The 22,457-nt window shown below is 42.0% G+C and overlaps 1 protein-coding gene across 3 annotated transcripts in view; it reads left to right on the top strand.

The window, feature by feature from the left end:
• Positions 1-4,263, top strand: part of LOC120517491 (cytochrome P450 2K1-like) — a 65,266-nt gene extending 61,003 nt beyond the window's left edge. For all 3 annotated transcript variants that reach the window (XM_039739847.1, XM_039739846.1, XM_039739845.1), the window contains exon 9: positions 3,819-4,263. In XM_039739847.1, coding sequence (XP_039595781.1) covers positions 3,819-4,003 — 185 coding nt within the window. In that variant the 3' untranslated portion in view covers positions 4,004-4,263. The remainder of the gene's footprint in view (positions 1-3,818) is intronic.
• The last annotated feature ends 18,194 nt before the right edge of the window (positions 4,264-22,457 follow it).

Below are 22,457 nucleotides of genomic sequence, written 5' to 3'. Positions count from 1 at the left end.
CACTGTCTTTGTATTGTGTGCATGTCAGTTCATGCTTTCCTCCACATTCCAATGATTTGCTTGGTAGGCTCATTGGATACTTCAAATTTGCTGGTAGCATAAATATATGATGAATAAAAGAGAATTATCAAGTGGGATACACAAAACATGTATGGAACTTGTCCTTGATATTTCAGTGCTTGGGTCAAGAAAGGCATGCATTTTTGTCTCCACTTGTTCATATTCACAGTGTCCGTAGATACTAATTTCACTGGATGTCTAGTAATTTTTTTAATTTAGAATTTAATGGCCCTTCTACTGTCATTAAGCCATTAAGCCTAAAATTAATCAAGATCTGCAAGATCTGCTTTGTCGCTCTTCCTAGGTTGTTGTATTAGGTTAGGGTTTGTAGAGATGTATGCCCTGTCACAATGAATCACGCCAGATATCATTAAGGTTTGGGGCAGCCACTCGTATAATTTATCCTGGCTGCAATTGAAGTAAATTTTCACAGAGATATTCACAAGACTAAGTCTAAAACAGAACTGATTACAAGAGACAAAGATGGAGGCTTTAAAGGCCCATATAGGAAGTGACATCATCAAAGCGGCTGGAATCGGAAGTGATGATGTCTGGACCGGAAGTGACATCAGCAAAGGGCCCCACACCAGAAGTGATGTCTTCTGAGGTGCCGGAACCTTGCAGGATTTCCCAGGAAAAGTCAGTAGGGGACTGAGACAATCAGTCAGCACACTCCGCCGCCCTCTGGTTGGATGTTTTATTACAATTATTCCTACCCTTTAGCTGCCTCTTACTCACACATGTGTGACAGCCCCCTAGAGGGCAAACAGTGCACTGGCACACTAACTACTGTATGTAGACAGCATCCTGTCTACTATCCTTGACTCAAAGCTTATCACTAAGATTAGGAAGCATTAAAAATCTCTAAAATACTAAATGAATTCTTAATGATATCATGTTCCATGAACATATTTCGGGTGGCATGGTGTCGCAGTGGGTAGTGCTGCTGCCTCACAATTAGGAGACCCGGGTTCGCTTCTTGGGTCCTCCCTGCGTGGAGTTTACATGTTCTCCCCATGTCTGCGTGGGTTTCCTCTGGGTGCTCTAGTTTCCTCCCACAGTCCAAAGACATTCAGGTTAGTTGTATTGGCGATTCTAAATTGGCCCTGGTGTTGGTTGGTGTGTGGGTGTGTTTTTGTGTGCACCCTGCGGTGGGTTGGCGCCCTATCAGGGGTTTGATTCCAGCCTCGTGCCCTGTATTGGCTGGGATTGGCTCCAGCAGACCCCTGTGGCTCTGTAGTTAGGGTACCCTGGATAATGGATGGATGAACATATTCCATATATATATAGTGGCGGACAGCTGGCAGCTCATCCCGGCTGGGATGCCCCTGAGATGGAAGATTGGGGGAAGGTAGCTTTTCCAGGATGCTACTGTCTCACTCCAACTCCTCCCAGAAATACGCCTCTTTGAATATGCAAATCAATATAAATAGCCCTTAAGCTCAGCCTTCTGTAAAAAGACAATGGAAAAAGCACAGGGGAAAATAGTACGTTTTTCCTTGCCTCCACTTGGTATTCGCCGAAATTCTTCTATTTGTTGGTTTAAACAGTGATATAATCAACAAAAGGAAGTTGATCAAGTGACAGAGTGTCGGAGAAACTCGAAAGCTCAACTTCACAAAGTAGCACAGTGCCCGAAATAAAAAAGAAGCTTATTAGGGTACAGACAAAAAAAAAAAAAATAGGCACACAGTGGAAAAAAGCACGAAATGTCAACTTTAATCTCGAAATTTCCACTTTAATCACGTAGTTTATTTTGTCATTAAAGTAGAACATCATAAACTTCATCTTAAAATCGTTTAATTTACTAGACTCTCAAATCCCATCATAAGTAAATAGCACATTAAATGTGTGTGAATCACTACGTGCTTCCGGGCTTTCTCTTCCTCTGACAGGACACAGAATCCATTTCATTCGTGATATTACAGCTCTCTGAATAATTTAAATACTGAGATGAATACGTGATATCATTTTCATGATGATAGGAATTAAATCATGTTATTAAACATGGGAACATGGTGGCGCAGAGATTGTTCACATCTCACGCAAGATACTTGCTGCACCATGCGCGACCTTCGATGAAATACTTTATTGTAGCAGTACTGTCTCTTTCAAACGTACTAACCCCCAATTCCTGTCCTTACTTTTCTTTCTCCAAATACCAAATTGCCACACAATCAGCTCTGTAATCGACGTTAAGCCATCTGTAAGCTTAGAAAGCTGATTCTTCAAAACTTTTAAGGAACATTGAAATATCTTTGTAGTACGTATTTAATTATTCCATCCATCTATCCTTCCAGTGTCGCGCCATCACAAACAAGAATACAGTGCAAGGCAGGAACAATCCGTGAACGGAGCGCAACGGTGCTAGCGCTGCGGCACCGTGTCCTGGCATGTTTAATTATTAACAATATAGATTATTTAAATGAAGTTAAAGTTTTATCTGCATAATATAATAAACATATTTTGCTGCATTTCATCTTAAAAATGATATCGTCATCATATGTAAATACGCGCTTTATAAAGTGGCTCAGGTTGTGCAATATTATAACTGCAGTGCAAGTTTACATTGAGGTAATTCTACTTATAAGTACAAACAGTTCTAAAAGGTGCACTTGATGGACCGATTGAGTGCGTTTATAGTTCTTGGGATGAAATTCTTTTCTGAACCGCGAGGTCCGTACAGGAAAGGCTTTGAAACGTTTGCCATGTGAGAAGCAGCTCAATAGACAGCATGGCTGAGGAAGTGTGTGCTTGATGCTGTATACCGATAATTCTCTTTCTCAGTTTCTGTAGATCTTTGATTCCCCACACAGATACAGTGATATAAATACTGCTGTGGCAACCCTAACGGGAGCAGCTGAAAGAAGAAGAAGGTGCAGTGAGAGTAACAACACTAAAGCAGCTATTGTATTTAGACAATTCTGTGGACCATTGTATTGCTACTGGTTAATTACAATCAAATGCATTAAACTAATAAGCAATATGCAGTTAATTTCAGTGTATTTATAAAGCCGCGTCAGGAATGTGGATCTGAAAAAGAAAGGGTAACCAAACAGGAACAGTAGCTCTGCTTTGATGCTGGGTGCCGCCAGTCTGCAAAACCAAGAGGAAAACTTGCGTACGCCAGGGTATGAGGTACCGTGGAAATGTGCGTGGCTTTACGCCAAGTTTAGGTTTTATACATCACGATTTGAGCGTGGAAACGTTCATACGCAACATTATTGTGCACATGCACCGTTTATATATGAGCTCCCTCGAGTGGCAAAGTCAAGATCTCAAGCCATTTGAGAATTTGTGACTGGACTTGAGAAGGTTTTTCACTCACAGTGCTAATGTAACCTGACAGAACAGAGCAAAGAAGAATGGGGGAAAATGACAGCATCCAGATGTTCAAAGCTGATAGAGACCTCTGCACACAGACTTAAGATTGTTGTGGCTGCCAGAGATGCATCTTCTAAATACTGAGTTGAAGGAGGTGAATACATATGTGGTCAATTATTTTGTGCTTTATATTTGTAATTAATTTAGACCACTTTGCAAAGATCTGTTTTCATTTTGTCATTAAACAGTTTTTTTTGTTGATCGGTGTAAAAAAAAAATTAAATCTGCCATGTTTCAATATTCCTGCAAAACCAGGCCAATTGGATCAAGCCATGGCCATAGACTGTTTTTGAGTCAGACATTTCCTTCTGATTTGTTAAATTGATCATGTAATTCATTTCATTATTTAATTCCGATTCTTTCGTCTTTAACAGGTCGTAGAGCATGTCTTGGAGAAACCTTGGCCATGATGGAACTCTACCTGTACTTCACTCTGTTGATGCAAAAATTTAAATTCCATCCACCACCAGGTGTTGCTGTTGATCAGCTTGATTTGTCACCATCTCCTGGCCTAACTTCTGGCCCACAGCCCTTCCAGCTGTGTGCTGAAATCCACTGAAAGATTCTCCAGTCTGGTGACCAATCTGGTTTGATTATAATCTTATGGGTTTCAATGTAAACAAAAATGATTCTTGTGAGAATGATACAGATCAGGGAAGTTGTATGAAATTTAAATGAAGAGAACTAAAGGAGAAATCTTTAAAGGATGGCCCTCAGTGAACCTTTGTTTTATTTGAAAGTCATGCTATTTGAATGATGTATCAGCAACAAAAATAAGAAACATTAATCAGTACCAACTAATCACTACAAAATAAACTAACACTGTAATAAAAAAATAGGTGCTGTGTAATTTGTGACTATACTGTACTTGAGAAAGACAGAGGGGACTCTTGAACTACACCTGAACCCAGAATACATTCAAGGAGTGACACAAGTATAATGAAAATAGCTTTTATTAACAATACAAAAATACAGAAGAAAAATGTGTCTAAATGGGTCAAACCTCTGTGTAACTGATGAGATGGCTCATCTACTTGCCCACCAGCAAACACCCTCTTTTCTCATCTGACATTTCTCTCTCCATCTCTCTCTGTTTTGGATTTTTTACCTATGTCACCAGTTGAGCATTTAAAGATTGTCTGAAATGTCTTCAATGAAAAGACATCATGCCAACTTATTAAAAAGGCAGCATTAGCTAGGAAATTGAATAGGTAAACAATACATTTGAATGTAGGTACCAGGAAGAGGAAGTGCCTTATGTCTTCCTGCCTATTCATCTGAATGTCCTGGTTGCAGTGCATCCTGCAGAAGTGGGAAGTGGAAGTGCTGTGGAAGTGCTGTCAGGCGCCTATCGTGCAAGCTGGTAACCTTCAGAAACTCGTCTTCTGACTGGGTTGTGGCTTTAGGTCCTCCAGATCTCTTCCAATCACAGTTTCTTCCATTTTCCAATAGCCTTTGGATTGTGTTGGACACCACTGTACTCATTGATACTTTGACTTTTTTTCAATTTCTATAATTGAAAGGCTTACACTTCTGTGGGTAATAATGCCCTGTGTCATTTCAGTTGTTAATTGCCGTTTTCTTTTTTTCAGAGGGTGTGGTAACACATTCTGTTCCCACTCTGCTTTAAGACAGACTGATGGTTTTTAAGTAATCAACAGAAATTGCCTGCTTCAAATTGCAAAACTTAATTTCCCTTAATTGCTACAGAAAATCTTTAGGTTGTAACCTACTGGCTGTTCCCTGAAGAAGACCAATTTGTAATATTCCAGAATTTCCTTCTGTTTGTTTTTTTCCACGATAAACTTTACATTTAAACCTCTGTCAGTTTATTGCATACTTTGTCAGCAATTTAGGCATTTCATTTGATAAAATTTGAAAGAAAACTGGAAAAACTGAGGTGTTCTAAAATTTGTGCCCAGTACTCTATTAAATAGAAGTCAGGGAACAGCGGACAAGACAGGTGAGGGGTTCCCTCTACCAGGCCGTGGCATAATCCCAGTACCACAGAGATTCCAGGAGTTCTTCTAAAAAACAGATGAACTTCTGGTCCATTAATGATGGAAGAGGTAGGTATGTAGTTAGACAGATACTGTAGATGAAACGCACGTTTAAAAGTTTTCTATGTGGAGGAAAACACAAAGGAAGAAAGGGGTAAAAGTTATTGGAAGCTAAACACAAAACTGCTAGAGGATAACAAAATCAGGGCAGATACTGTATGAAAACAAATATAAAAAATGGGTAACGTTAAAGGATTTTTATAAGCAAACCAGTGAATGGTGGGACCTTGTTAAGGAGAAGACAAGGACCCTCTTTAGCTCCCAAAGGAAAGGCAGGAGGGCTTTCAGGCTCAACAACTGCAAAAAAAAAAAAGAAAATATCTATGATCTCGAGAGTAAAGGCTTTATAATGGAGGAAGAAATTCAACAGATAAAGGAAAAAATAGGAAAAATATACCAGGCAAAGGAAGAGAAGATCAAATTACAAAGCCAGGACCAAGAAATGGAAGAAGGAGAAAAATGTATAAGATTCTTCTTCCAAAAGAATAAAGAGAGAAGAAGGAAAGAATATATAAAAGAATGTGTAGATCAAAATGGCAAAAGGAAAGAAGAAGGTAATAACACAGTACTTCTAAGAGCTTTTTACGCCCGAAGGAGACATCAATGCACATAATGACCCAATACTTGCAATTTCAAGAAAGAATTGGACAAGAAAGCCAACAGAAAAATGGGGAAACCAATAACACTACAGGAAATCGAAGAAGCCCTGAAAAACTGCCAAAGTAAAACCTCAGGAGTCGATGGATTGTCAACCCAAATTTACAACACATGCTATGACACAATTAAGAATGGAGTACTGGAAGTCCTCTAAGAAGTAGCAGAAGGGAAAGACGCCCCACAGACTTGGAAAGATGGGGTCATCACGTTCATCCCCAAAATAGAGACTTGTTAGTTGAAAGATGTGTTAAGTTGTGAATGGAGAAAAGGGGTGTTGAAGTGGTTTTGGCAGATACGGTCATGCAGCCTTTGGCACAGAGAGATACAAACTCCATTACAATCGCTATGCTATGTGAAAAAATAAGGATAGAAGATATCCAACAGTTGTTGGAAAGATTTTGTAAGATAGAGAGAGGTACGGCAGGAAGAGACAAACATGGTATAAAGACAGGGTATTACAATTTCCAAGTGAAATTCAAAATTAGTGAGGCAGAAGATTTAAAGCACTTGCTGACAACTATACAAAGTGGTGCTATACGAGGTATATTATTCAATAATGTACAATCAAAAATGTGCAGAAAGTGTGAACAAGAAGGGTACATAACAGTGGATTGTTAACAACAGAAATGTAAAAACTGGAGAGTTTGGTCACCTGACAAGAAATTGTTGGGAGAGGATAATTTGCCACTTGTGTGGCGAAAACACCCATAGTTTTAAGATTTGCCCATTAACATACGCAAACAAATGCAAAAAGATTGATACAATAAACATACAGTTAAGAAGAGGAAGAAGAAGAAGAAGAATGAAGCGACAAAGTAGAAGGAAATAGTGTAATGCGTTTTCAAGTACTGAAAAAATAAAAGAAATAACAGAGAGTAGTGAGGTCCCAGATGAGACTCAAGTAGAGGAAGAGAAGAATATGGAAAGTCATCTCCCTGAGCAGCAGACAATAGAGAGTAGAAGACAGCTTAGGGAACATCCACAAGGACTTGGAACAGATGACCAACATGTTACTTGGTTCACCACTGATAACAGCATTAGACAGCAAAGTCGGAAAGAACGCAGAAATAAAGGATTGGTACCAAATAGTAGAGCAAAGTAACAAGCAGATGGAAAGAAAAGAAAGTGAGGGTGCAGCGGCCAGCTCAAAGGCTGCCTTCCTAAGGAAAGAATCCGTAGAAGTGTTCTCGAAAATCACCCTGATGAAAGAACCGAATAAGAGGAGACTGCACACTCAAAATAAAAAGAAAACGCCAGAAGAAGACAAGAGAACCAAATAGGTAACCAAAGGTAACCAAATAAATTAAACTGAGGATTGCCTCAATAAATGTAAGAAGGCATTAAAAAGGAAAAATAAAAGGAAAATTGTTTTTACAGCCCTCCAAGAGATACAAGTGGACATTATATGCATACAAGAATGTGGCCTACCATTCTAGAGTTCATACTCTAAAATAGAAGAAGGATGGAAAGGAGGGAAAGCCTTCTTTTCTGGGTCAAACAAAACCAAACGTGTGGGGATAGGGTTTTTAATTAAAAATAATTATATTAAAGTAATACATTTTGAAATTATTCTTCAGGGATGACTAGTCACCCTAACATTTGAAGTAAATGGAGGAAAGCATAATATTTTAAATATATATGCACCCCCTTATATACGAATGAAAGAAGGGATGTCTTCAAAAGGTTAAAGGTAGAGATACGAGACAAAAAAGAAGTTATCATAGCCGGAGACTTCAACTGCCAAACTGAGGTAAAGAAGAAAAGAAAATTGGATAAAACCTCTAGGTTCTTAATAAATGTAATGAAATATTACCAAATAAAAGATAATTATGGAGAAATCGAAAAGGAAGGGTATACATGGAGAGCAGAAGGAGGAGGAAACTGGAAGTGTTATTTTAACATGGTGTGAGGGAGAAAGTAAAGGTAATAGAGGAAAAGGAATTTGGGAATGAAATGCACTCCTGCTAGAAGATAAAGAAATCAGAATGGAGTTTGAAAAGAAATAGAAGTGATGGGAAAACCTAAAAAAGGGTGTAAAACAAGAAGAGAATGGAAGGAAATAATGGAATTGAGGGCTAAATGATTCTTCCAAAGGAAAGGAATTGAAAAAAGTAAAGGAGAAAAGGAGCAGAAAAGACTACAAATGGAAAAATGGAGGGACATGTACAGGAAGACAGGTGAAACAGAGAAAAACAGAAATGATGGACATCTAGAGAAGAAAGGAGGAGAAACTAAAATTTCAAAATAGAGTACAGTACTTGAAGGAGAACGAGAAATGTACACAAAAGGATTGGCATTGGAGGGGCTGAAAGATAAAGAAGGAAATCTACAAACCAAAGAAACAAGAAAACAAGAGATAGTAGAAACCTTCTTTAAAGATTTGTATAGCTTCAAAAGTAGAGATGTTAAAAAAGAAGAAAAAGTGTTAAGAGAGATCGAGGGGAGGATACAAAAAGAACAAAAGAAAGAAATGTTAAGGAAGTTTGAAATGGGCGAATTAAAACAAGCACTAAAGACTTGTAAGAAATACAAGACACTAGGTATCGATGGTGTTACAGTGGAATTCTACATCACTTTTTGGCTTTAATAAAAGAAGATCTGTTGGAAATATTAAAAGAAGATGTTCCTAAATCATGGGAAAAAAAGGAGTCATCACCCTGAGTCCCAAAGATGGGGACAGATTTGAGATCACAGATTGGAGACCAATAACCCTGTTATGCCGGGACTATAAACTACTAACAAAAGTCATAGCAAAACCGCTTTAGAGAAGTTCTGGCATTATTCAAGAAGAACAATTGTGTGCAGTTCCCAGACAGTCCATGAATGACAGTCTGATTTTGATTAGGGACATACTGAAATACACAAAAGAACAAGACATACCATTAGGGCAGTTAAATATCGACATGGAAAAGGCACTCAGATCCATAAACCATGACTTTCTGTGGGAAACCTTGAAAAAGGTCCAAGTACCTAAACAGATTATAGAAGTAATTCAAAAATGCTATAAAAACATAACGAGTAAAGAGCTGATAAATGGGAACCTAACTAAGGACATAGAAATCGCTAAATGTGTACAAGGGTGTCTACTCTCCATGATTTCGTTTGTCATTGGCATTGTATCATTGGCAAGCATAATTAGAAAGAACCAGGATATCAAAGGGAAAGTAATTCCCAGAAGTGGAGGAAAGGAAGCCACATGCATATTGTACATGGCTGATATATCATCGCTGGGGAGGTAGTCTCTGTAAATAAAACACTAAACATAACAAATTTAATAAATCTAAGGAAAACAGAGTGTAGGGTCCAAGAAAAATGAACAAATGAAAGTAATTCAAAAATATAAATCCATAGGGAAGCAATAAAAATATTAGGAACATGGTTTGGGAAGAAAAAGGAACGGGAGAGAGACTAAAAAAGGATGTGCAGACACATAAAACAAGTGACAGGGATGTGGAAGCTAAGGATTCTTAGTTATGAGGGGAAAGTCCTCCTTCTCAAGTCAATTATACTTCCTAAATTTATTTTTTTCCATCAGTTTATCTACCAAGGAAATATATTTTTGAGAGAATTGAAAGAAAATATTTGTATTTCTTCTGGAGCTCAATATGTGAAAGGGTCAAAATATAAAATTTAACAAAAATACTGTAGGAAAGTAAAAACAAATAGATTTTTCCAGACCCAAAAGCATCCTGAAGCTGAGGTATACAGCTATATATATTAATATAATTCAAAAAAGGAGCGGCAGGACAGGAGATTTGGAGGAAATTTAAACTATATAAAACTACAAATAGAAGACTGTATGCCTTCAATATGCCAAAAGTATATAAACCCTTGATAACCTGTATAGAACAAAAAAACTTTGTAGTAGAGGGAGGGAAAGTGTGGAACAGCTGGAAATTAATTATACAAACAGTAAAAGAAAAGAAATCAGTTGTATGGATTAAAGAAACTTTGAAAGCGGAATCAGCATAAATATGGGAACTGATATCGAGTAAATATCCGCCAAAACAATTTGAAAGATCTAGCATGGCTGGCAGGACCAAAGCTGTGCAAAATGTGCTAAACACTCTGAACGCTCATGGCATGCATCAAAATGCATAAAGTTAATCAGTCACTATAATACTATGACCAAATAATTACACCTTGTTTGTCATTTACGGACTTATACCACAAAATGTATTCTTCATCAAAACGTTCCATTTGGAATACTGCTGTCATGACAAAGGTGTCTGCAAATGAAACAATATCAAGAGACCCCTCATGGGACATTTTTCCTTCTGCTTCAGGCCACAGATCTAAATCCAAATCACACCTTATAGTTAGTCTTTCAAGGCACAAGGGAAAAAACCTTTAGCATGTCATACCCACCCACGACATGCTACAGGTGATTTGTCTTCAAACCCAGCTCTCTTGCCTCCAGTAATGCCATCTGGTTATAGGGCTGGTGCTCGTACAACTTCCACCTCCATTTGGAATAAAACTCTTCAGTTGGGTTAAGGAAGGGTGAATATGGTGGCAGAAACAAGTTGAACATCCTTGTAAGGACACCAAACAAAGCTTTTATTTGAGTAGAGTGGTGAAATCTTACATTGTTCCAGACCATCACAACAGTTGGAATAAGAGCATTAAATAACCCATCCAAAAATAGTAGAAGCCTTTATTTTATGTAATTGTATTGTATTGAAGGGCCCAATAGTTGGAACACAGTGGAGCAAACACTGTTCGTTTATCGCAATACATATGGGAATGTTGCCTTCACGCTCTCCAGGTACATCCTCTGTGGCCCTGAGCCAAATGAGACCCCTGCCATGTTGTCAAAACTTGTTGAGGTTTAAGCCTGCCTCATCAACATACACAACTGTATGGGGGGTCTCACTGCCCTTGATCACTATACTAAATATAATGGCATACTTTACAGTACTCTATTGCAATTATTTGCATCTGTAGCAGTTAATAGGTACAATATTGGTGTATCATTGAACATGGATGTACAGTAGTTGTTCTTATTCTGAAATGTACGCAGTAGACCAGCTCAACTGAGGCTGCACCCATCTCCCTGCCTAAACTTGTGTAGATAATGGTTGATTACATACTCAACAATTGTGGCTCTCACCTACTCTGGGGCTCCTTCGACTGCTCCTTCTTCTCTCTTTCCTGTCCCCCATACCCTTCACATGTTCTAAACTGCATCCACTCAACATGTCTTGCCCCTGTGCACAAGCTTGCCGATCCATGAAGATCTACACACTGCAGAAACTCAAATGGATATGCACCTGTAAGGGAAGTTGACAGCATGTGCATTGTTGTGTCATAACATTCTACCTTAAATAAAATTTAGAAACACTGTGAGGTAATCACTTTCTATATTTTTCTTTTTATTATAACTTCTTGTATTCACAAGAGAAGTTATATCAATGCACATATGCAGACATAATGATCAGTATACATACACCACAAAAAGTAGATCCATTAACACAATAAACATAAGAACTCCTCCCATGCAGCACTGAAGCTATATCAAAAAAAATATATATATATACCTGTATGTATATATGTATGTATTGTCACAAAAATGAGACATAGACAGATAAAGGCTTGGGGCAGCCACCCGTGTAATCTGGTATCCTGGATGCAAAAGTCGTTTTTATCAAAATAACCAGCACTAAAGTGCATACAACGGAGGGAATAGGGGCAGGTTTTAAAAAGGGGAGACAGAAAGTGAGGTCATAAGGATCGAGCACGTGGTCTTCAACCATTGGATCACAGCCGGAAGTGACATCAGATGGGCCGGAGCTGGTGAGGTCGACTTCCATTGGCTCGGTCCTGGAAGTGATGTCAAGAGAGCCAGGTGGAATCTCCTGGGAATGGTCTACAGGCAAGGGAGAAAAAGAGTCAGTGTACTCTTCCACATCGCAGCATGCCTCCAAACTGCCTTCACTCAAGCCCTTTAGCTGCCTCCCATGCGCACATGTGTGGCAAGGCCCCCCCCTTAGCCCAGACCCATCGGTTTGGGCGACCCTAACCGAAAGGTCGTGAACCCGAGAAAGAGCATCAGCGTTGGCATGGAGAGTGCCCCGACGATGAACGAGCGAAAAACTTATACGGCTGTAGGTCAAGAAACCACCGGGTGACCCGTGGATTCGACTCCTTGTGTAGGGCCATCCACTATAGAGGTGCATGGTCCGTGACAAGGGTGAATTCCCGGCCCAACAGGTAGTACCTAAGCTGAGTAATCACCCATTCAATTGCCAAAGCGTCTCTTTCCACCGCTGCATACCTGGTCTCCCAGTCCAACAGTTTTCGTCTCAGGAACATGATGGGGTGTTCCACACCATCGACACTTTGGCTCAGCACGGCGCCCAGGCCTGTGTCCGAAGCGTCCGTCTGGAGGATGAAAGGCAAAGAAAAGTTAGGTGCCATCAAAATAGGTGCGGACGTAAGGGCCTGCTTTAAGTCACCAAATGCAGCGCCTGTTTTTTCAGTCCATACCACAATGTTCGGGGCCCTCTTCTTTGTTAAATCAGTCAAGGGCGAGAACCAGGGTACAAACCGGCGGTAGTACCCGGCTAACCCGAGAAAGGCTTGGACCTGCCGCTTGGTTCGCGGATGGGGCCATTTCAGAATGGCATCAATTTTGGAGCACTGTGGCCTTACGGTACCCGACCCACCAGGTAGCCTAAATATTTGGCCTCGCTTAATCCAAAGAAGCATTTCTTGGGATTAATCCGGAGCCCGGCCTCACCAAGTGTCCGTAATACCGCTTGGACATGCTGTAGGTGTTCCTTCCATGTGCTGGAATAGATGACCACGTCATCCAGGTAGGCAGCACTGTATGAGTTATGAGGCCGAAGCACTTTGTCCACCAGACGCTGAAAGGTTGCTGGAGCCCGTGTAACCCAAATGGAAGGACACGATACTGCCAGTGTCCGCTAGGGGTACTAAACGCGTTTTTTCCTTCGCAGAGTCCGTTAAAGGAACCTGCCAGTACCCTTTGTCATGTCAAGTGTGGTCAGGTATTGAGCCTGTCCAAGCCTCTCGAGGAGGTCGTCCATGCGTGGCATTGGATAGGCATCAAATTGGGAGACTTGATTAAGCCGACGGAAGTCATTGCAGAACCTCCAACTCCCGTCAGGCTTACCGACGAGCACAATGGGGCTGGACCAGGGACTATAACTTTCCTCAATCACACCTAGTTCCAGCATGTGCTTGATCTCAAGCTCCACTTCAGCCTTTTTTGCCTCGGGAAGACGATATGGGCGTTCTCGGACAATAACCCTGGGCTCTGTCACAATGTTGTGCTCAACCAGAGAGGTCCTTCCGGGGTTTTCACTGACTACCTCCCGAACGGCCCGGATAACTGTTTCCAGCTCCTGCCGTTGTCTGGGACTTAAGTCCGTACCAAAGTTAAGGTGTGTGTGTGAGCGAAGAGTGAGCGGGTCTGGCCGGAGGAGGGAGCGGGGTCTCTGTCCTTCCACGGTTTCAGGAGGTTCACATGATAAACCCGTTCCTTTGGTGATGATTGGGTTGACTCACCAAATAGTCGACCAGTCCCTTCCTCTCCCTAACTGCATAGGGGCCTTGCCAATGGGCAAGCAACTTAGAGTGGGAGGTAGGCACTAGGACCATGACCCGATCTCCCGGGTGGAACTCCCGAAGAGACATGCCGCAGCTATAGTAACGGGCCTGTGCTGCTTGAGCCTCTTCCATGTGACTTTTAAGGAGAGGCCGAATCTTTCCAAATCTATTGCGTAACTGCGCGATATACTCTAATATGTTTGTGGAGGGAAGAGCCTCTTCTTCCCAGCCTTCTTTAAAATATCTAATATGCCCGAGGTTGTCGCCCATACAGTAGTTCAAAGGGGGAGAACCCGTGGAGGCTTGTGGGACTTCCCGATAGGCAAAAAGGACGAGGGGGAGGAGCTGATCCCAGTTCCTTCCATCCTCACTGACCACCTTACGTAGCATTTGTTTGAGAGTTTGATTAAACCTCTCTACTAATCCGTCGGTTTGAGGATGATACACTGGTCTTTAAATGCTTTATTTTCAGTAATCTGGCAGTCTCCTTGAACGTCTCCGAGGTGAAGGGGTCCCCTGGTCTGTCAAGACTTCTTTGGGAATCCCACGCATGAAAAGACCCTAGTAATTCCCGTGCGATGGCTTTAGAGGTAGCTGAGCGCAACGGAACAGCTTCGGGGTATCGTGTAGCATAATCCACGAGGACTAAAATGTACTTGTGTCCTCGGGCTGAGGGCTCTAGGGGTCCAACCAAGTCAACCCTGATTCTGTGGAAGGAAACATCAATCAGGGGAATAGGAACGAGAGGAGCACGGTCCCTCCTAGGAATTTGTCGCAGTTAACACTCCGGGCAGGAAACGCAAAAGCGACGAACCTCCTCATTGATTCCCGGCCAGTAGAAACGGAGCTCAATCCGCTCAAGAGTTTTCTCGGTGCCCAAGTGGCCACCTAGGAGGTGGGCGTGTGCTAGCTCACAGACCTGCCGCCGGAAGGTACGCGGAATTAGCAGTAGCTTTTTCTCCTGCCCGTCATGCATTGCTACACGGTAAAGAAGGTCGTTGTCTAATACAAAGTGAAGGCCCTGTGGCATCGACTGATCAGTGCGCTGGCCATTGACAAGGACCACTGCATTTTTTGCAAACTTCAGGGAGTCGTCATTCCATTGCTCCCTTCTAAAAGAAGCCGGCGTCTCTTTAAATTGGAACCACAACAAGGAGAGAGGGTCAGCATCGACCTCAATGGGCGTGGTTTCCTCCGCTCCGCCGCGACGTTGGTGGATGACGTGTCAGCACGCGACGGCCCGGGAGTTGTCACGTCACCCAGGATGGCCGCTTCGTCTCTCTCTGCCGGCTGATTACACAGCGTGGAGGCAGCTTGAGACAGTTCATCTCCGTCCATAACGAGGCCCAAATTAATCCCGGGAGTGGTATGTGTCTCACCGCTTTTAATTTTAGACCAGTCCTGCCCTAGTATCACCGGGTGTGGAGGATCAGAAAGGACCGCTACGGTGAGTTTGCGAACTGATCCTCCGTAACTGATGACACAAGCGGCGGACCTGTACCAGCGTATTTCTCCGTGGACACAGGTTATACCGGTCTTAAATGTTAGCCACTGTTGCGGTAGCACAAAGCGGCGGGCAACAATGGAAATGTTGCTGCCAGAATCGAACAAAATGGTGGTCTTGTGTCCGTTGACGATCACCACGCCAATATGTGGGACCGCCAATGGATTAACCAGAGCACACCAACCCCTCCTCGCCCTCCACCTGCATTCCTCCTTGCCTCCAAGCGGTTTGCGCGCCCGCGGCACCGCAGACGCTGATACAAGCTCCGGGTTGTACAGGGAGGGGCTAGGTCTTGGGATGTACCCCGGCTGAGTTCGACATAAGGACGGTTCTGCTCCCCCAGAGTGTGAGGCCGCCCTCTGTGTCTCCAGAAGTTCTATGAGCTCTGATATGTTCTTGAACTGCTTGCCCCAGACCGGCTGGGTGAAGCCATGGGGAAGCGCTTTCAGGAGCAGATAGCAAGCTACCTGCTCTATTATTTGGTGGGGCTTGTTTTCAAATGGTCGTAGCCACTGCCCTACCATTGCCCAGAAGGACAAGGCTTGTTTGCTGGTCGGCTGCTCTTGGTCCAACCTCCATTTTTTTATTTCACTCACCTGCCAGTCTGGGGCACCCCTAGGTGGTAAATGGGGCTCTGGTTTCACAGGGAGGCAGGCACTCTCCCCCAAAAGAGCATACTGAGCCCCTTTTGCCTCGCCCCTCCAGGGCAGCCCAACTCTGTGAGCCCCACCCGCAAACTCCTTGGCATCTCTAGGTGGCCTAGTTATGCGTGCCGGGAGCAGAGCCCGCACCGGGTCTCGCCGAACCACGGGACACCCTCCCCGCCTGAATACTCTGTCCCGGTACGCTCCCACCTGGGTGTATTGCAGGTCCTGTTCCCTTCTCTTCTGGGACTTCTCCATCCTGCCGGCTACGCCACTGTCACAAAAACGAGACATAGACAGATAAAGGTTTGGGGCAGCCACCCGTGTAATCTGGTATCCTGGCTGCAAAAGTCGTTTTTATCAAAATAACCAGCACTGAAGTACATACAACGGAGTCCAAAACAAGACTGAGGGAAAAGGGAAAAGGGGCAGGTTTTAAAAGGGGGAGACAGGAAGTGAGGTCATAAGGATCGAGCACGTGGTCTTCAACCATTGGATCACAGCCGGAAGTGACATCAAAGGGGCCGGAGCTGGTGAGGTCGACTTCCATTGGCTTGGTCCCGGAAGTGATGTCAAGAGAGCCAGGTGGAATCTCCAGGCATGGGAGAAAAAGAGTCAGTGTACTCTGCCACATCTCGGCATGCCTCCAAACTGCCTTCACTCAAGCCCTTTAGCCTCCTCCCATACGTACGTGTGTGACACTATATAGATATTCAGATCTAGTGCATGTTGGGCTAGAACTACCAACTGAGTCCTGACTCTCAGGTTGCATTGTCCCCTGGTTTTCTGTGGTGATTGTGAACTCCTGACCATCACACACTGTTACAGCCATGTCCTGTGATAAAGTTGGCTGTGCAATTTCTCCCTGTTGGTTTTTGTCAGAAGGAGTAGTGTCTAACAATTGATCTGTATGTCGATGGCAGACAACATCATCCCCAATATCTACAGAACAAGTCAATGGTCTTGTCTGTGACGCAATGACACCTTTCCTGCCAAGACCGGCCATTGTACATAATCACAAGCAAAAACTCTCTGACCCACGCAAAAGGTACGCAGGGTTTGTGACTTTTGACTCTGATTCCAGATCGCCTGCTTCTGTTGGATTTGCCTACGTAGGTCAGGTTTCATCAAGTCCATTTGGGATCTCAGGGGCTGGCCTAGAAAAAGCACTGCAGGTGTTTGTCCTGGAGTCGAATTGGTGCTGTTACAAATTAGCCAGTAAAAACTTGGACACTTTGTGCTATAGTGATATTCCTTCAGATGACATTGCCTTAATGGACTGTTTGAAGAACTGCACAAAACACTCAGCAAGACCATTTGTTGCAAGGGGGTACGGTGCTGTGGTAACGTGTTGTATTCCATTTTTCCTGAGGAAGGTTTTAAACACCAGAGCTGGCTACCATTATCACTTACTATTTCTTCTGGTACTCCTGTATGCAAGAACAAGTTATGTAGGAGTTCCACATTCTTTATTTCAGTTGCTTAAGTGGTACAGAAAACTTCTAGCCACTTAGAGTGGGCATGTACAACAATAAGAAATATCTTATCAAAGACTTGCCTGCATATTCAATGTGTATGAACTGCCATGGTGTGGTTGGCTATTCCCAGGGGTGAAGTGGTGCAGACGCTGGTGACCTTTATGTCTGCTAGCACCCATTACATGTCTTTGTGTCTTCTAGCTGGTGATCAATGCCAGCCCACCAAGCATAGCTGTGAGCCATGTTCTTTATCTTTACCACCCCTAAGTGCCCTTCATGTAGCACCTCAAGACCTTGGTGCGAAGTGTTGGCTGAATTATAACACGTATTCCCAACAAAATGCAACCTTGACTTACAGACAGTTGGTCAAGTGATGATGAGTAGGCTGATAAAGTTGACTTGCCTTTGGATGGCCAGCCTTTAACTGTCAGTTCATAAACTTTAGAAAGTGTTGGGTTGCAGCACGTCTCTCACTAGATGTCAGAGCATGTGACTGGTAATGAGTCTACCTGAGCCATGTAGAACATGTCTACTGGTTCTGCTAGATTCCTGGTGCGTGACAACTCCAATGAAAGTCGCAACAGACCATCAGCATTACCATGATGCTCTGTACCTTTGAATTCAATGGTGTAAGTGTGGGCCCCAAGAAATAATGGCCATCATTAAAGTCGTGCAGCAGCCACACCAGGGACACCTTTACATGGATTAAAGATGGATAACAGCAAGGTAAAATGTCTCCCATATAAATATTGGTTAAACTTCTTAACTCCCCGAACCAAACTAAGGGCTTTTCTATCAATTTGTGCATAATTACACTCTACTGGAGTTAAGGATCTTGAGGCAAAGGCAATTGGCTGTTCCGTCCCATCTGTGAACTTATGTGACAATATGGCACCAATACCATAAGGAGAAGCATTACATGCAATCTGGAGTAAGCAAGCTGGGGTCATAATGACTTAGCACATTGACAGATGTTACAGGAGATTTTGCCTCTTTGTATGCACACTCACACTCTTTAGTTCAGCACCACTGAGCAGCAAACTGTTTAAAGGATGCAATACAGTAGAAAGATTTGGAAGGAACTTGTGGTAATAATTAACCAGTCCCAAAAATGACTGCAATGGAGTTACATTTTGGGGTTTCTGTGCTTTCAGGAATGCTTCAATTATGTTTTTGCATGTATGTAAGCCTTCTTTATTAATTTGCTGTCCACAATACTCAATGGAGTTTTTGAAAAACTCACACCTATTTTAGCTAACTCTCAAGCCTACTAATCTATTCAGGACTTTTCCTAGATTCTCTAGGTGCTCCCTGTCATCAACCCCTGTAACAAGAATGTTATCAAGGTAGTCCTGTAAGCCTTGTTCTATGGCCTTTTGTAATATGGCTGGTGCTGAAGCAACTCCAAAAACCAAACAGTTATACTGGTACAGGCTTCAGTAGTGTTAATAGTCAAATACTTTTTGGATGAGTCCTCTATTTCCTTTTGTAGATAGGTTTGTGCAAGGACAGTTTTTAAAGAGATATACTGTAGTTCAGTTTTTAACACTGGGTCACTTTAAAGTCATCACAGATGCGCACAGTGCCATCACCCTTTACGACTGGCATAACTGGTGTCACCCATTCAGACCATTCCACTTTTGTCAGTATGCCTTCCCTTTCTAGTCTTTGAAATTTTGCTTCTAGTTTGGGGCGCAGGGCATATGGCACTGACCTCACCTTGTGAAACCTTGGCACTGCATTATCTTCTAATTCAATCTGGGCTTTCATAAGTTTTAATGTGCCAAAGCCATTATGAAAACTGTGCTTACTGTGAAAGTAGCTCTTTAAAATTGTTATTTATGGAGTGGTTGCTTGATTTTTCTAAGGTTTGCATGGCTTTGATTGACTGCCAATCCAGCTGTATCTCTTTCAGCCACTCATGTCTCAACAGTGGTACACCCCATTTTTCAATTACAAAAAGTAGCCATGTATTTGTTTCCCCTATTTATTTCACATGTACATTAATTGTTCCCAAGGGTGTTATTTTCTCACCAGTACAGGTGCATCTCAATAAATTACAATATCATCGAAAAGTTCATTTATTTCTGTAATTCAATTCAAAAGGTGAAACTCATATATTATACAGATTAATTATACACAGAGTTATAGATTTCATGCATTTATTTCTTTTCATTTGGCTGATTATGGCTTATAGCTAAAGAAAACCCAAAAGTTAGTATCTCAGAAAATTAGAATATTGTGAAAAAGTTCAATATTGTAGACTCCTGGTATCCCACTCCACTCAGCTAAACAACTCAAAACAAAGGTGTCCTGAGCCTTTAAATGGTCTCTTAGTCTGGTTCAGTAGGCCACACAATCATGGGGAAGACTGCTGACACATTGCTAAAGAAGCTGGCCATTCACAGAGTGCTGTATCCTAGCTTATTAATGGAAGGTTGAGTGGAAGGAAAAAATGTGGCAGAAAAAGGTGCAAAAGCAACAGGGATAACTGCAGCCTTGAGAGAATTGTGAAGCACAGCCCATTCAAGAATTTGGGGGAGATTAACAAGGAGTGGACTACGGCTGGAGTCAGTGCTTCAGAGATGCATCCAGGACAAGGGCTACAACTGTCACAGCATTCCTTGTGTCAAGCCACTCTTGAACCAGATAAAACATCAGAAGCATCTTACCTGGGCTAAGGAGAAAACAAACTGGACTGTTGCTCAGTGGTCCAAAGTCCTCTTTTCAGATGAAAGTAAATTTTGCATTTCATTTAGAAATCAAGGTCCCAGAGTCTGGAGGATGAGTGGAGAGGCACAGAATCCAAGTTGCTTGTGGTCCAGTGTGAAATTTCCACAGTTAGTGATGATTTGCGGAGCCATGTCATCTACTGGTGCTGATTTACTGTGTTTTATCAAGTCCAAAGTCAGCACAGCCGTTTACCAGGACATTTTAGAGCACTCCATGCTTCCCTGTGCTGATAAGATTTATGGAGATGCTGATTTCATTTTCCAGCAGGACTTGGCACCTGCCCTCACTGCTGATACCAATACCTAGTTTAATGACCATGGTATCACTGTGCTTGATTGGCCTACAAACTTGTTTGACCTAAACTCCATAGAGAATCTATTGGGTATTGTCAAGAGGAAGATTAGAGACACCAGAGCCAACAATGCAGACAAGATGAAGGTTGCTATCAAAGCATCCTGGCCTTCCATAACACCTCAGCAGTGTCAAAGGCTGATCACCTCCATGCCATGCTGCATTGATGCACTAATTCATGCAAAAGGTGCCCCAGCCAAGTATTGAGTGCGTACATGGACATACTTTGCAGTAGGCCAGCATTTCTGTACTAAATTTTTTTTAAATAGGTCTTATGTAATATTCTAATTTTCTTAGATTCTGCATTTTGAGTTTTTATTACATATAGGCCATAATCAGCAAAATGAAAAGAAATAAAAGCTTGAAATATATCACTCTGTGTGTAATGAATCTATATAATATATGAGTTTCACTTTTTGAATCGAATTATTGAAATAAATGAACTTTTCGATGATATTCTAATTTTTGGGGAGGCACCTGTATATGTTTTTAACATTACAGGAGCTGCCTCCAGGATGCAATGTGCAAAATGTTCCTTATAATCCTCATAGTAGATCACTGCCTCTTAAAAGGCACACCCACATGATTCTTTTGTCAGCCTCTTTAAGTGCATAGATATCAAAGAAAGCCAGCTCATTTTCAGAAGAGTCTGATGTGGTACTATTAATTTCGTGCATGCTTTTTTTTTTTTTTGTTTATTCTTTGAGCATTTGCGAATCTAGGATCCTGAGGTGGTTTGTCATGTGGTGAGTGCGGCAAAGCTCTGTATCAGCGCGTGCTCCTAACCTCATTCTTGTAAAAGTCCTCCTTATTTTCCTTTAGTTTTAAAAGTCTTAATCTTACATTTTGCCTGTCATTCGGAAAAAAAAAATAAAATAAACGGGCTGCTGCAGTGCACTTGATTTTCTGATATCACCAACTTATTGGCAACCAGAGCCTCTGCGTAGAACAGCAGCAACAAACACCTGTTGGGCTGACATCCGCTTCCTTCGGTGTGGCATGGCACTATCTGCATCACCTTGTGCCTTTTCATTGCGGTATCATGTCTGATCAGCAAGACTAAATACGTCACACACATTCATTAAAGATATTAGCCAGACTGTGGAAAGTCAGGGTGTATAATAAACGACATACAGAGAGACAGCAACAGGCAGGTGCCAATTGCACACATCAACCCAGTGTGTGAAGGAGACCGCAGTCCGAAGTGAGGCTCGCCGCTGCTACACCTCGCGTTTCTCCCATGTATTTGAACAGGAAATGTGCAAATTCAGCAATTTTGACTATAAAAATGATCAAAATTATTGGAATCATGCAGAAAACAAATTTATAGCATAGGCCAATGGACAAATTTATTATATGTTATTATTAGTTTTTTTACTTTTCATAATGACAGGTGAGGCTTTGCCTCACCTGCCCCCCTGACTGCACGTTCCTGCTTCTTCGGTTGTTTAACTTGTTTTATTCACAGCCCCTCTTTGTGCTGCTTCACTGTAATTGTCTTGCTCGTTAAGATTTTGAACCCTTATTGCTTATTTTAGTCTTAAACAGCTGTATTGTTGGTGTTTAATTGCTCCTAATTAGCAACAACATGCAAATGACAAAAGAGACCAGCATTTCTCCATTTAGCTTGTTACCATTTATACCTCAGGGTGTATTTATCATGCACTATTGGGTTTAATTAAATACTTCAAAGGAAAATGAAGAGAAAAAAGTGGACTAAGAATTACTCCTCCATTTTAGCCTTCAAATCATTTGGATGAGATCCTTAGAAAGGGGAAGAAAATTAAGGATATGAGAATGAGCTGACATAGCAGAGTTAAAGCACTAACAAGCCATGAAATTAAATTATTGGCAAGAACTGCTTTCTAATTAAGCAACCAGGTTAGAACAAAAACCTGCAGCCACTGCGGCCCTCCAGGATTGTGACTGAGGACCCCGATGTAAACTCTTGTCACCAGTTGTTGCGTCTTACAACATTCTACCTTATATAAAATTGAGAAACGCTGTGAGG

Source organism: Polypterus senegalus, chromosome 17 (genome assembly GCF_016835505.1).
Source record: "Polypterus senegalus isolate Bchr_013 chromosome 17, ASM1683550v1, whole genome shotgun sequence".
NCBI classification, from domain to species: Eukaryota; Metazoa; Chordata; class Cladistia; order Polypteriformes; family Polypteridae; genus Polypterus; species Polypterus senegalus.
This window is presented reverse-complemented; position numbering and strand designations above follow the sequence as displayed.